The sequence below is a fragment of the Xiphophorus hellerii genome, chromosome 16 (genome assembly GCF_003331165.1).
Source record: "Xiphophorus hellerii strain 12219 chromosome 16, Xiphophorus_hellerii-4.1, whole genome shotgun sequence".
NCBI classification, from domain to species: Eukaryota; Metazoa; Chordata; class Actinopteri; order Cyprinodontiformes; family Poeciliidae; genus Xiphophorus; species Xiphophorus hellerii.
In genome coordinates, this window is record NC_045687.1 from 8,313,751 (window position 1) to 8,325,417 (window position 11,667).

The 11,667-nt window shown below is 37.3% G+C and overlaps 1 protein-coding gene across 2 annotated transcripts in view; it reads right to left on the bottom strand.

Annotated features, from left to right (window-relative positions):
• The window catches only part of axin1 (axin 1), a 32,437-nt gene that overhangs the window by 11,490 nt on the left and 9,280 nt on the right, over positions 1–11,667 (bottom strand). For both annotated transcript variants that reach the window (XM_032587924.1, XM_032587925.1), the window contains 3 exons: positions 8,705–9,649; positions 1,680–1,820; positions 849–945 (listed from right to left, as the gene is read on the bottom strand). In XM_032587924.1, coding sequence (XP_032443815.1) covers positions 849–945; positions 1,680–1,820; positions 8,705–9,579 — 1,113 coding nt within the window. In that variant the 5' untranslated portion in view covers positions 9,580–9,649. The remainder of the gene's footprint in view (positions 1–848; positions 946–1,679; positions 1,821–8,704; positions 9,650–11,667) is intronic.

Consider the following 11,667-nt stretch of genomic DNA (forward strand, 5'->3'; position numbering starts at 1 on the left):
GAATATTACTAAAACGGATTAGATTTCTCTGCTTTGCTTTTCTGTTCTTGTTGTACAAATGTAATCTTTTTTGTTACAATTTACATTTCAAAAGTGGCCAAATATTGTCAAAGAAAATTGAATTTCGAATATTAAATTAAGTTTTTTGAGCAAAGTATTAGTTTAATACTGTGTGCATTTATTCAGTCAGATTAATGCAGCAGTTTTTCATTTAGATTTTTTATAACAAAGCTGGGAAAAGTTTGGAAACTACCTTTCTTGGCCTCATATGTCAAAATAAACCTGACGTATTAACGGGTTATTTAGGCTTTATATCTACCATAATCTCTTAAATAAGTAGATTTTCTCTATTGCTAGCTGTTAACATGGGTTCATAGACCATCTTTCATTACAAAAGGACGATGAAAATAAGATATTTGTTTAAGCAAGGTGATGTGAGCATCATGCAGCAAACTGCATAGTAAATTCACACTTAGGACAGTAGGGTGCCATGTGTGGCTTTTTAATTGGACTCTTTACTCCCAGGCCTAATTAGGGCCAGGGCTTTCCTACCAAGCGACAGCATAAAGCTGCAGAGGGAGGCATCGGGCTGTCACAGGGGAGGTTTCATGTCTGCTAGGCTTCGGCGCGCACAGCTTAGGAAGGCATCAAGCTGCATTTAGACAGCCTTCTCTTTCACCATCAGCTATTCTTATACTCCATCACAGGCGCTGTAACACAGCTGAACTAAAATATGCACATTTCCAATGGCAGAGCAGAGGAGAAATAAGCAGAGACAGACAGTTACAAAGAGAGAGGTGTAGAGGCGGAGAGCGAGGTGGAAGGGAAATATCCCATGAATAACTCACTGGAAAATGAGGTAGTGGCACTCGCCCATTTGCTTTGGCACTCTCATGCATCTCCCGGCGATGCTGTTTGCGGTATCGGTACGGTGGAACACCATTTCTGGAATGAACAACAAAGATATTTTCATAAATCATCCTCATGAATAAACAACAGAGGCAGCTTTGAAGCTGAACGCTTCACACAGCATTTTCCTTCTGAAACAAACACCCAAAAGTGCCTTTGTTATCCTGTGCAGCTTGAGAGGGATTATTGCAGCATTATGGCCATTCGTTCTGCATCACAAGTGGTCAGGCAGATCACAGCAACATGTTTTACATGTATGAGTTTGTAGCAACTGTCAGTGCGGCTCTCACAGTCTCCTGTGCTGAATGCTTAGGACCAATTAGCTGATCGCAGCTTTTAATCCATTCCGCTTCAAACATTTTTTGGGGGGGACCAGCTGTGCACACTTTGAAGGCTCCAGCTCAATTCCACAGAGTCACACCGCACCTAAAGGATTTTTCAAATCTTCATTTTAGCAACAAGGCGACTCATAATCAAACACTGAAATCAAAGTTTTTTTAATTGATGCCAGATAAAACACAGAGTTAGGGCTCCTGCTTGCAAGTGAAGGTTATGGAAAAGAAACATTTAGTTAATACTTTATATTAGACAAGTTGGTCCAATTGTCCAGCCAAATAAACATTTAACTGTATTAATTTCGCTGCACATTTTGAGTTCAGTCCAGGAAACTATTTTATTGTTGAAACTGCTGAGTCAGACAGTGTTTAAGCCTGCCATGATAATAACAAATGGTAAAACTGTGTTTTCTTGTGTGTTGAGAAGATACATACACACTGCTGTCTGTGAGCGAAAGTGTCTCTGCGTCACTGGATATGCTCTGCTGCTCACTGTCATTGGCACTGGTGGCTGGGGCCAGAACATGACCAATGTTGACGTAGTACGGGTTGATGGATTCTCGACACGGGCCATGCCTGCAAATGGAAATGAGAAAAAAAACTAAAATTATGAAAAAAAATGGTATTACACAAAATAAATTTCAATAATTTTTTTTAAATGTGCTTAGTTAATTTCTTGCCCAAGTTTGGAGCTTAGTCATCTTAATGTAGGCTTTCTTGAAAACTTGAAAAATTTAAGTGCAGCAAGAATTTATAGTAATTTATAAAACGTATTCATTAAATGGTCTTCTTAACATAATTCTAGTTGTTTTGTTGACTTTCAATAAGATTGCTTTTTTAACCAGATTTATTGTTTTAACCACAAGAATAGAAAGCCACACGACTAAAAAATATAGTCGACAGTAAAAGGTTGTGTGTGAAGAATCTCATCCATATATTTGTCAGCCTCTTAAAACATTGTGAAACTTTTGCTCAAATTTCTTGTCCGTTGTGGTTTGCAGGTTGCGCATCCCTTTTTCATTGTAACAGTCCCTGTACAGCAATTAATTGAGTTGAGTTTTTTTACTTTTCTCTTACATGTTTTTTTTTTTTTTTTAATTTTAGGCCTTTTGCTAAACTTGAGCCAAACTTTAGCCTTTGATTATCTCTTGGCTGTTATTTTTTCTACTCAAGAAAGATATGCAGATGGTAAAGCCTAACCTTAACCTCAAATCTTTATCGATAAACTCTTCCGCATTCTGTTATCATTATGTGATATTTAACAAAAGTTAAATAAAATCTAAAATGTGAAGGAGAGCTTTTCAAGTTGGTGCACATCAACAAAAAGGTTGACACTTTTTTGACACCAATCACCATCACCAACTCAGCTGAACAGACTTCTTAAAGGGCTGTGCGCACATGAATTATAAATGTTAGGCATCATTATTCTTTATTCAAATAGGAATTCCCTAAAGCATTTACCCCGAACCTTCTCCCTGCTTGGAATGCAGAAGCACCAAGAGTTCAAATGAAACCTTCACGACAAACAGATTTCCAATAGCGCCAACATTTAACAGAATAATTTACAGAACTGGGATAGTGAAGGTGCATGATAACTAAATAATGCAGTTGTAATTACAGTAAATGTTGCAGTCTTTATATGTAGGAAAAATAACATTGTGAAAGAAAATTAAGAAAACTCAGCATTGGACTTGCTAAGTAAGTATTTAGTAAATAATGATAATAAATTCCATACATACAAGTAAAAATCATACCAGGACAGGCTTTAAATCTAGTCAGGTATCAAATGTACAGTGATCCCAACAACAGTGAAATCAAGCTGATATGTCTTGGCACAATATGGCTGAGTGAAATATTATAGGGTTTAATGTGCATGTGAATGCTTCAGGTCAGATGAGTTGTAAGGAGGTAAGTGAGATTCTCACGACATGATTATCTTTTGAAACAAATACTACAGTTTCATGGTGGCAGGTTGGTTACAGGAAAAGTTCTAACAAACACACATACCATGAGCTAACTACTGCTATTTCAAAGGTAATGTTCTACAACTGCTATAATAAATATACCGTATTACCTATCATATATATATAAGGGTGTTGTCTACAACAGTTTGTTGTTATTTCGATTTCTATATGCAGTCTTAACAAAAATGTGGAATAAACTGTTTTGCTATTTGGCTATTTGGTTTCACAAATTGATATGGATACTGTTGGGTTAACTGCTCAGGTATCCAGCAGTTGCATGTTAACAAAGTAGCTTCCCAACTAGTTTTAGAACAGCGCCACATTAATAAGGTCTATTTCAAACCTTTCAGTCTGCTTCACTATCTACTCAGAGAGGCTTGTGTAGCATAAATTTGTTATCCGTATGCGGCCACTAGATTTGTTGTTACTTTGTGAACGTCCATGCGCCGTCCACGTGACTACACTGACTTTGTGCTGGCATTAACAGTAACAATTCAAGTGAGAGTGTGGTACCAAACACACAGATTCAGAAAAAGACAAATCATATTCTAAGTAGAAGCAGCAACAACAATGCTTATTTTTTAGAAAGACAGTGAGTACTGACCTAATCCACACTGTTAGTGAGGATAATTTATCTTTTAGGGACAACAAGGATGCAAAACCATTGTTATTCTGTTAGGAATCACTTTATTCTTTCTTTGGTTTTTCTTTGCCCTCCTCCTCTGAGAAGACATAGTATAAACCAAAGCATCATCACATCCTTATAGGCAGTAGTGCAATATCTTTGAGTGAAACCTATATATTTAGCTGAGCTAAAAACTCAATGAATAAGGGTGTGTACCTGTTCAGAACGTCCAAATGGTTTATGCTCAGACACACAGAGAGATATGTAAAGGGTTGGAACGATGTGACAATTTCTAAAAAGGCAAATGTATTCTTCTTATAAGCTAGAGAAAAGAGTAGCAGTCTGAATTCAGCTGGCTGAACTATAGGAGAGGTATGGTGGAGTTTCTAAGGTTAAGAAACCTTTACCTTAACAACTGTATATCTCTCCTATGCCCATTAGTAAAGCTTAAATTTTCCCTCCATTTCAGTAAATTATAACGGTTTCACCCTTAAAAAACTTATCTGAGACTCACAACATGAACGTTCAGACAGTGTAGAAATTAATAATTTAAGCTGTTATCATAACATTTAAAATAGTTTATTCCAACTCTTCCAGTGTGCACTTGGAGTTGTTTATCTTTTTAGCAAATGAACTTGATTACAGAGAAAAAAAATCTGCCACCATTCAATAAGTGCTGACAGAAAACAAAGAACCTGGAAGAAGTGCGTTCCTTATATATAAACCTAACACAAGGTTTGACCTCATTTTTGAATTTTGTCTGAAATACATTTTTGAAATATTTGAAAACTGTACAGAAACATGGATGTGTAGTGAAACAACTAGTCAACACAGGGTTTGTTGTTATTTTTTTGTCCACAAACGCTGTCAGTGAGACCATGGTGAGTATAAAGATTATCTTTTTGGTGATGTAAAATCCATTTAAAGCACTTTGTAAAAGTCTGAATATGTTAGGGTACAGTTACGTAAGTTCAGGTTATTTTCTCCCTTCAATACCCCTTCTAAAGAAAACATCAAACCCTGATATTACATTAATGTTGCCATGCTGATGAAAAGGCTAAACATAGAGTTTGCCTTTAAAATTACTTCAGTAGTATTAATTACTGCAGTCCTTTAAGCAGATAAGAAATTTAACACAAATCAAACAGAAACACATTTGATTTTTCTTATTATTATTCCATGTCTGAATCACAAAAGGCATGTAGGCACGTCTTTGAAATGCACAACCACTAGAATCCGAACAAATTTCAACGGTTTTTATTTAATATAAACTCCTCCCAAACATTAACACAAACGACATTCTCTTTCAAGTCATTTCATTTCTGAACACTGATCTGAGAGACTTTTTAATGTCTTCTGTGGCCACTCTCTAAAGGGGATCTGACACAACTGCTGTAAAATTTACGTTCACAAAAAACCCCAAAGGGTAGTGCTAAGAGGCTATTTAAAAATGAAGCGTGTCTTTTTGTAATTTGAGCCAAATGCTTGATTGCTGAAATAGTTATGTGACAATCAGCACAAAAACTACTTCACTCACACATTAATTCATGCTGTTTCTTGTTTGCCATTCAGATCTTTACATGCATATGACTGAAATCTCTGTAATAGCTCTGCAGATTTCTACTTTTTTTTTTAAGTCACTTTCATTTCTGCATTTCAGACTATTTTAAACACTGATTTCCATAAAATTGCCCCCGGTTAGGATTTCAAAATTCCTTCTTGCATAAATAAGCATTTGTAATTTGCAGATATCAACACTAAAAGGTATATGGCTGTAGTGGTGAATGCGATGACATTCAGCAGGCCCACAGTTTAGCTCAAAATTGTGACTGAAACATGCAGTCATGTGGTCCAGGGAATATCTAATTTCCGTTCATTTATTGTATTTCAACAGAGCAAATTGTAATTGGGATTTGTTCTGAGTCTGCTCCTGAGTGCAGCACTGTGCACCATGTTGCTGTCACAGAGAGAGTTTTATCTGGAAGGTATCGTCTGTCTGTCAGCTGATGTGAGTTCCTGTCTCTCATCACAGCACTGGAGCTGTGGGAACGTCTCTGTAGTGTGCGACTGTGACGCAACTTCAATTATTTTCTTGCAGAGTCGCATTGTAGAGAAATGGATAATAGCTGCCATCAAATTAGGATCCTCCTTTTAACAGCTGGGCTTTTTTACTTAACCACAGGATGCAATTGTTTTCAATGACTAGGTTTAAATTTAATTTTTTTTTCTCTTGGTTCTGATGGTAACATCATCCAACTTCTCTCTAGCAATAAGACTTTCACTTGCAGAGACGCATTTCTGTTTGCAAGAAATTTTAACTGATTTTGAAGAAATTTATTTTTTCATGCTAAACAATTAGCGTCTCATCACAGTGCATACAGAAAAGAACTTGGATGCTTGTCCATGTTGGGGAAAGCCTTCAGTGGTCTTCACTGCAATGCCCTCATAATACGTCAAAACATACACAGTGCATTTAGCATTACAGACCATCAGGATGGGCCTCTGTCCAATTTTAATTACCAGAAGACACTCATTTACATGAATAAATAAATAATGGAGTATATATTACTACGTTCAGCCAAGACAGGCTTGCGGTGTTGCATTATTCCTGCATGTCCTTCAAGGCATTTAAAGGTATTCTACTTTAAATTATGGACAACAGTGGCATCCCGCAACAAAGAAATCAATAAGGGCTCAAAAAGATGCATCTTTCATTGAATATTCACCTGGGCAATGAATTAAAAGCAAATTATGCAAAACCTTTCCATTATAGATTAAAAAGACACATGGAATAGAAGTATAAGTCATCACAGAAGAAACAGCAAAGTGAACATATCTTCTTCATTCAAGCTAAGAACAGCAATGAACAGAGCAATGTCAACATAAGCGTAAGATTATTAAGAGATTACAAAAACATTGGAGGAGTTTGAGCTATCTAAACAAATCACACATTTAGGTGATCCTTTTGTTCCATGAGCTACAACTATTCTTTACGAATTGTGATCTCTCATGACAAATAAGGGACTGAGAAACACTTGTGAAGCATATCAAAGCAAACACGATTAATTAAGCAGCAGGAAACCATAAAGTGCAGAGGGAACATATGATCCTCAAGAGTTTATTTGATCTAAGAAATCTCAGCAGAATCTGATGCAGTCGGATAATAAGTTAAAGATTTTGCCCGACAACTTTGCTTGTAGTTAAACCATGAAATACATGTGAACAACAAGCATGAGGATCACAACACAGCGCTTTGTGCTCAGAGTATGCATTGCTCAAGTTAATGCTGAGAGTTGGTTGGTAGGTGTTCTGCATCTTTTAGATGTGTACCCGCTCCAATACTCCTCAGTCAAAAGGCTGAATAACCTCCTCAGTTTGCAGTCAAGATATCCAGAGTCTAATGACCTCATTGTTTGACTTTGTGTGTAGAAGCAGATGTCTAAAAGTTGCAGGACTCCAGGCCTTGAGGCCTGGATTTGAAGACTGCTGGCACAAGAAAACCTATTTTTATGTAGGTAGAACAAAGTATCTCAATTTCAAAATGTTACAATTATTTCTAATCAAATACTACTTTTGAAGCATCTACTATCTACTTGCTTTGACAATGAGTTTGTCTCATGAGGGCAATTAGAGCCTTTGATGTGAAGAATCTTATTTTGAAGTATGAAAGGAAGTTGTTCTTTAGTTGTTGCACTGCTTTTGGATGGAGTCATCCAATAGAAGCTAACAATAAGATTTCATATTGTTTATGTGGCAGTATTTTGGGATTACAGTAAAGAAAAAAGAGAAAACACAAAAGATTCAAACTACGTCTAAAATCTGTGAGAACACTGCAACTGGTTAACCGTGCAAAACAGAAATAATTCCAAATGATGCTACCGTTACTTTTTAGTGAATCTGTATTCCATTTGATCATCTCTATCTTAAAATAAAATACTTTGATCAAACCTGAACTTGATAGTTCCCTACTTAATAGATTCTCTTTAATACACAAAGATTCATAAAACATTTTCTTTCTATTAATGAAAACCTGAAAAGAAGTATTTTCACAGAAAAAAATGTAGAAAGCATGCAAACCAGAATACATAGACTATACAAGCCAGAATTACATAATATTTAACTGATTTCAGACAGTTTAAAAGACAGTCTGTGATTTGTGAGTCAATAGGAAAAATATTTCCTGTGAACTCAATCTTGTGTATTGTCTCATCTCTTGTGCTAAATTTGCTGCTATGCTCACAAATGGTTAAAACAGCATATACAGTATATGTAACAGAGAGAGAAAGAGGAAGAGAGAGAGAGAGAATGCTCTGCATGTTTTTTATAGATCTGCAGATTAGGTCTACAAAAAGACTATCTTTATCAAAATCAAATTGTCTCAGAAAAATAGACAATTTACTGTAAACTCTAAAAAACTTTTCTTTTTAAAAACAAAAAGTGCCCTCTGCTGAAAGGAAAAATAGAAAAATAGGGGTCAAGGATTATCCAAAATACGAATGTAAATAAAATCAGCTTGAATGCCTTCCCATCAATACCTGGCCAGGTCTTTGAAAAAAGAAAAAGAAAACATAATTCCCAGAGTCCCCACACGCACAAAGAAAAATAATGATTTCATGTTTCAAACTCTAAACAGCAGCTATAGTAACCTATTCAACTTCCGACATATCCTCCCCACTTGAGGTGGAGATGCTCCACTTCACACAACATCAACTCTGCTGTCTCTTGCGCTACACTCACATTGTGTTTTCATCTCCAACTTCATGCTGGTTTGGGGTTTCAGCTTTATTTCTAATTCAGCAGTTTGGAGGGGAAACAGTGCACAGTTTGAGCTGAGGTAAAGCTTTTTTCTTAAGATGCCTGGGAGGATTTACCTGTACTCCTGGTTGTCCTGGAATTTTGCACTGCTGGCAGCTTGCTGCGGTACCGTCTCCATCAACAGCTTTTGAGTGAGCTGGCTGCTTGGGGTCAGGTCACGCTCGGTCTCCTCTGGCCCCTCATATTCATTTAGAGTTGGTAAATACCCTGTCAGTCCCTTTTCATTCCCAGAAACAGAGCTTCGGTCGCTGCACAGCTTGGGGCTCTCTCCTCCTGTCTGTGTGTATTCCAAATATATGTCAGATTTAAGGAACAAAGGATAAGTGTTTTCCTCCATCCTGCTCTGTATCTCGGTCTGAGCCTGGTCAAACATCGCAGGATCAATGTGAAGCCTCATCAAACAATCTTTGATGAAAGACTTGGTAGCTGGTTTGATTTGTCTGGAGACGATTCCATTGTTGTCCTGGATGTACTTTTTATAGATGGCTTTCGCCAGCTTTACTTTCTTCTCCTCGTTCCCCTCGCTGGCTTCCAGTTTGCGAAAGCCACTGCATGCAAACCAGAAGTCCAGCATGTCCGCACAGTCCTCTTGCCTGAGAAATTTCCCGAACAGAAGGATGCCATCCTGGTCATCCAGGAGAGAATGAAGGGACTCTGCCCATTTTAAGTAGGGTGGTGTTGGAGAAGCACTGCCCTCTGGCTCGTAGCCCAGATCCAGGTCTGACCGCCTGGGCGTGGCCACAGACGCCTCACATTTGGCGCCCTCATTCTTGGAGGAGAAGGTGAGGTTGCCGTGCTGGCGACCGTCACCGCACACCAGCTCTCCTTCCTCCCCGGGAACTGGAGGTCTGGGAGCATCCTCAGTGAAGCTGCCTCCCAGGTCAGAGATGAAGCCCCTTTGGTCGCTGATGCTCATAGTCCCAGCATCCATGAACCCTGCAGTGCCCACGCTGCACAACTGTTGGATCCAGTATTCTAGTTATGCTTCTCTGAAAAAGCTCCTGCAAGGAGGGAAAATATATAATGAGACGCAGCTCACATGACAACGAAGGCAGACCATTGCTAGCGCTCTCGCACAAAGGCTCATTCTTAGACTAATGCTAAATCAGCAATTCAAAAATTGAATTATCAGACATACATGCACTGTATTCTGAACATAATGTATGAAAAGACTTGGAAAGAAATGTGAATAGAATAGAATAGAATAGAATAGAATAGAATAGAATAGAATAGAATAGAATAGAATAGAATAGAATAGAATAGAAGTACTTTATTCATCCCAGCAGGGAAAGTACCTTAATCTCAATTAGTTTAATAATATGCTGCTCAAATAATTCACACTGTCCCAGGGTAGCAATAATATTTACAACCATTTTCCTTTCTGTCAGCAAAAAAAAAGTTCTCACCACTTGTTTTGTCTGTCCTGCTCTACCCAAGCTTCAGCCAAAAAGAAATTTGAAGAGAAACTGTCTTCAACTTTCATTTGCTTCCACCTCATTAGCAGAAGCAAATGAGGCCTGTGATGACACATTTTTCCTTCACAGGCCTCAGATAATATTTGCAAAGTCATGTCCAGATTTTGGCCAGTCATCTTCTAACTTGAACCTTGTGGCAAATAAAATCTTTCCATGTTGTACAAGTCTATTTCTCCTCAGCAAAGAAAGTGAAAGGAAAAATGGAGAGAAGCTTTCTAAGTGAACTACAAGTTTTGTATAATGAAAACTTGAAAAATCATTTCAAGAGTTGTTAAGTAATGCTAAGTACTGTACTGTGAAGAAGTATTTGGAGCTTTAGAGATTTTTTTTTTTTTCAAACCTTTCAGATCGTCAAACAACTTTTCAGACAAAGATAACCTATGAGCACCAAATCAGGCCACTACAAAACCTTCTTTTTTGAGAAAGACATGGACTTGGTGATGTTCTTTGGATCACTTTTCCGCTGCATAATCCAAGTGCTATTGAGCCTAAAGTGACAAACTGAAGGATGGAAATTCTTTTTCAAGATTTTTTAACGTATCATAATTCATGTTTCGCTACAGCAAAAACAAATTAACTCTGAAGCAGAAAATAGCCCAAGATTTTCCCACAGCAACCACAGACGGGCAGAATTTTCTGAAATGCTGTATTGGCTTTACAAAACATGTAAAGACATACACCTTTTTAAAAGTTTGACTTGTCTGATCAGTCCACAAAATATTTTCCTGAAAGTCTTGGGGGATATCAATGTCTCTTTTGTGAGGTCTTTAGTTTTGGCCTGGGAACTCTTGGAGTAGTTTTGGTAAGTGAGCCACTCCTGGGATAGTATTATAGGTTTATGGAAAACTAATTCAAATGTAACTCAGCTTTCCATAAAAAGGTGGTAAATGCCTGAATTAGCAGGATGAATGCTTTGTTCAGTAGGACCAGGTTGGTTTGGATAGAATTTCCCTTAAGAAATGAAACCATAATTTGAAAACTCCATCTGGTATTTACACCTATTATGTTTGTCTGATTTAAAATTTGTGTCAAGATCTGAAACATTTAGGTATGATTAAACTACAAAACCACCTACAGAGGAATAGAAAAACCAATAAGAAACTCAAGTCTAAACACTTCTGGCTTCTTATGTGGTTCAATAGATAAGATGGATTTTTTACTCAGCAGCATGAATATAACTGATTTATATGCACAGGACATATCGCTACTTCCAACACTTTTCCAAACCTAATTTAAAACACGATTAAAACATCATCTAAGTTCTCTAAGGGGTTTATATTTTGAGCTAAATAATTAAACACCCTTAGTACCTTTTACAGTTAGAAAAAGTGAAGAAGACTTTTGATAGGTTACTGTATCAATCCTCATTCCATGTTCTAATTTTAATTAATCCCTCTGCTATAGGTCTAATGGCAGAATCATCTGCAGAGCGCCGCACTCGAAATTATTTTAGCGAACACATTTTTCAAGGACATATTTTGCTCCTCATGTATTCATAGAGCATTTCTTGGCTGGAGCTTGAGCAGCTTATGACTAAGCTGCCG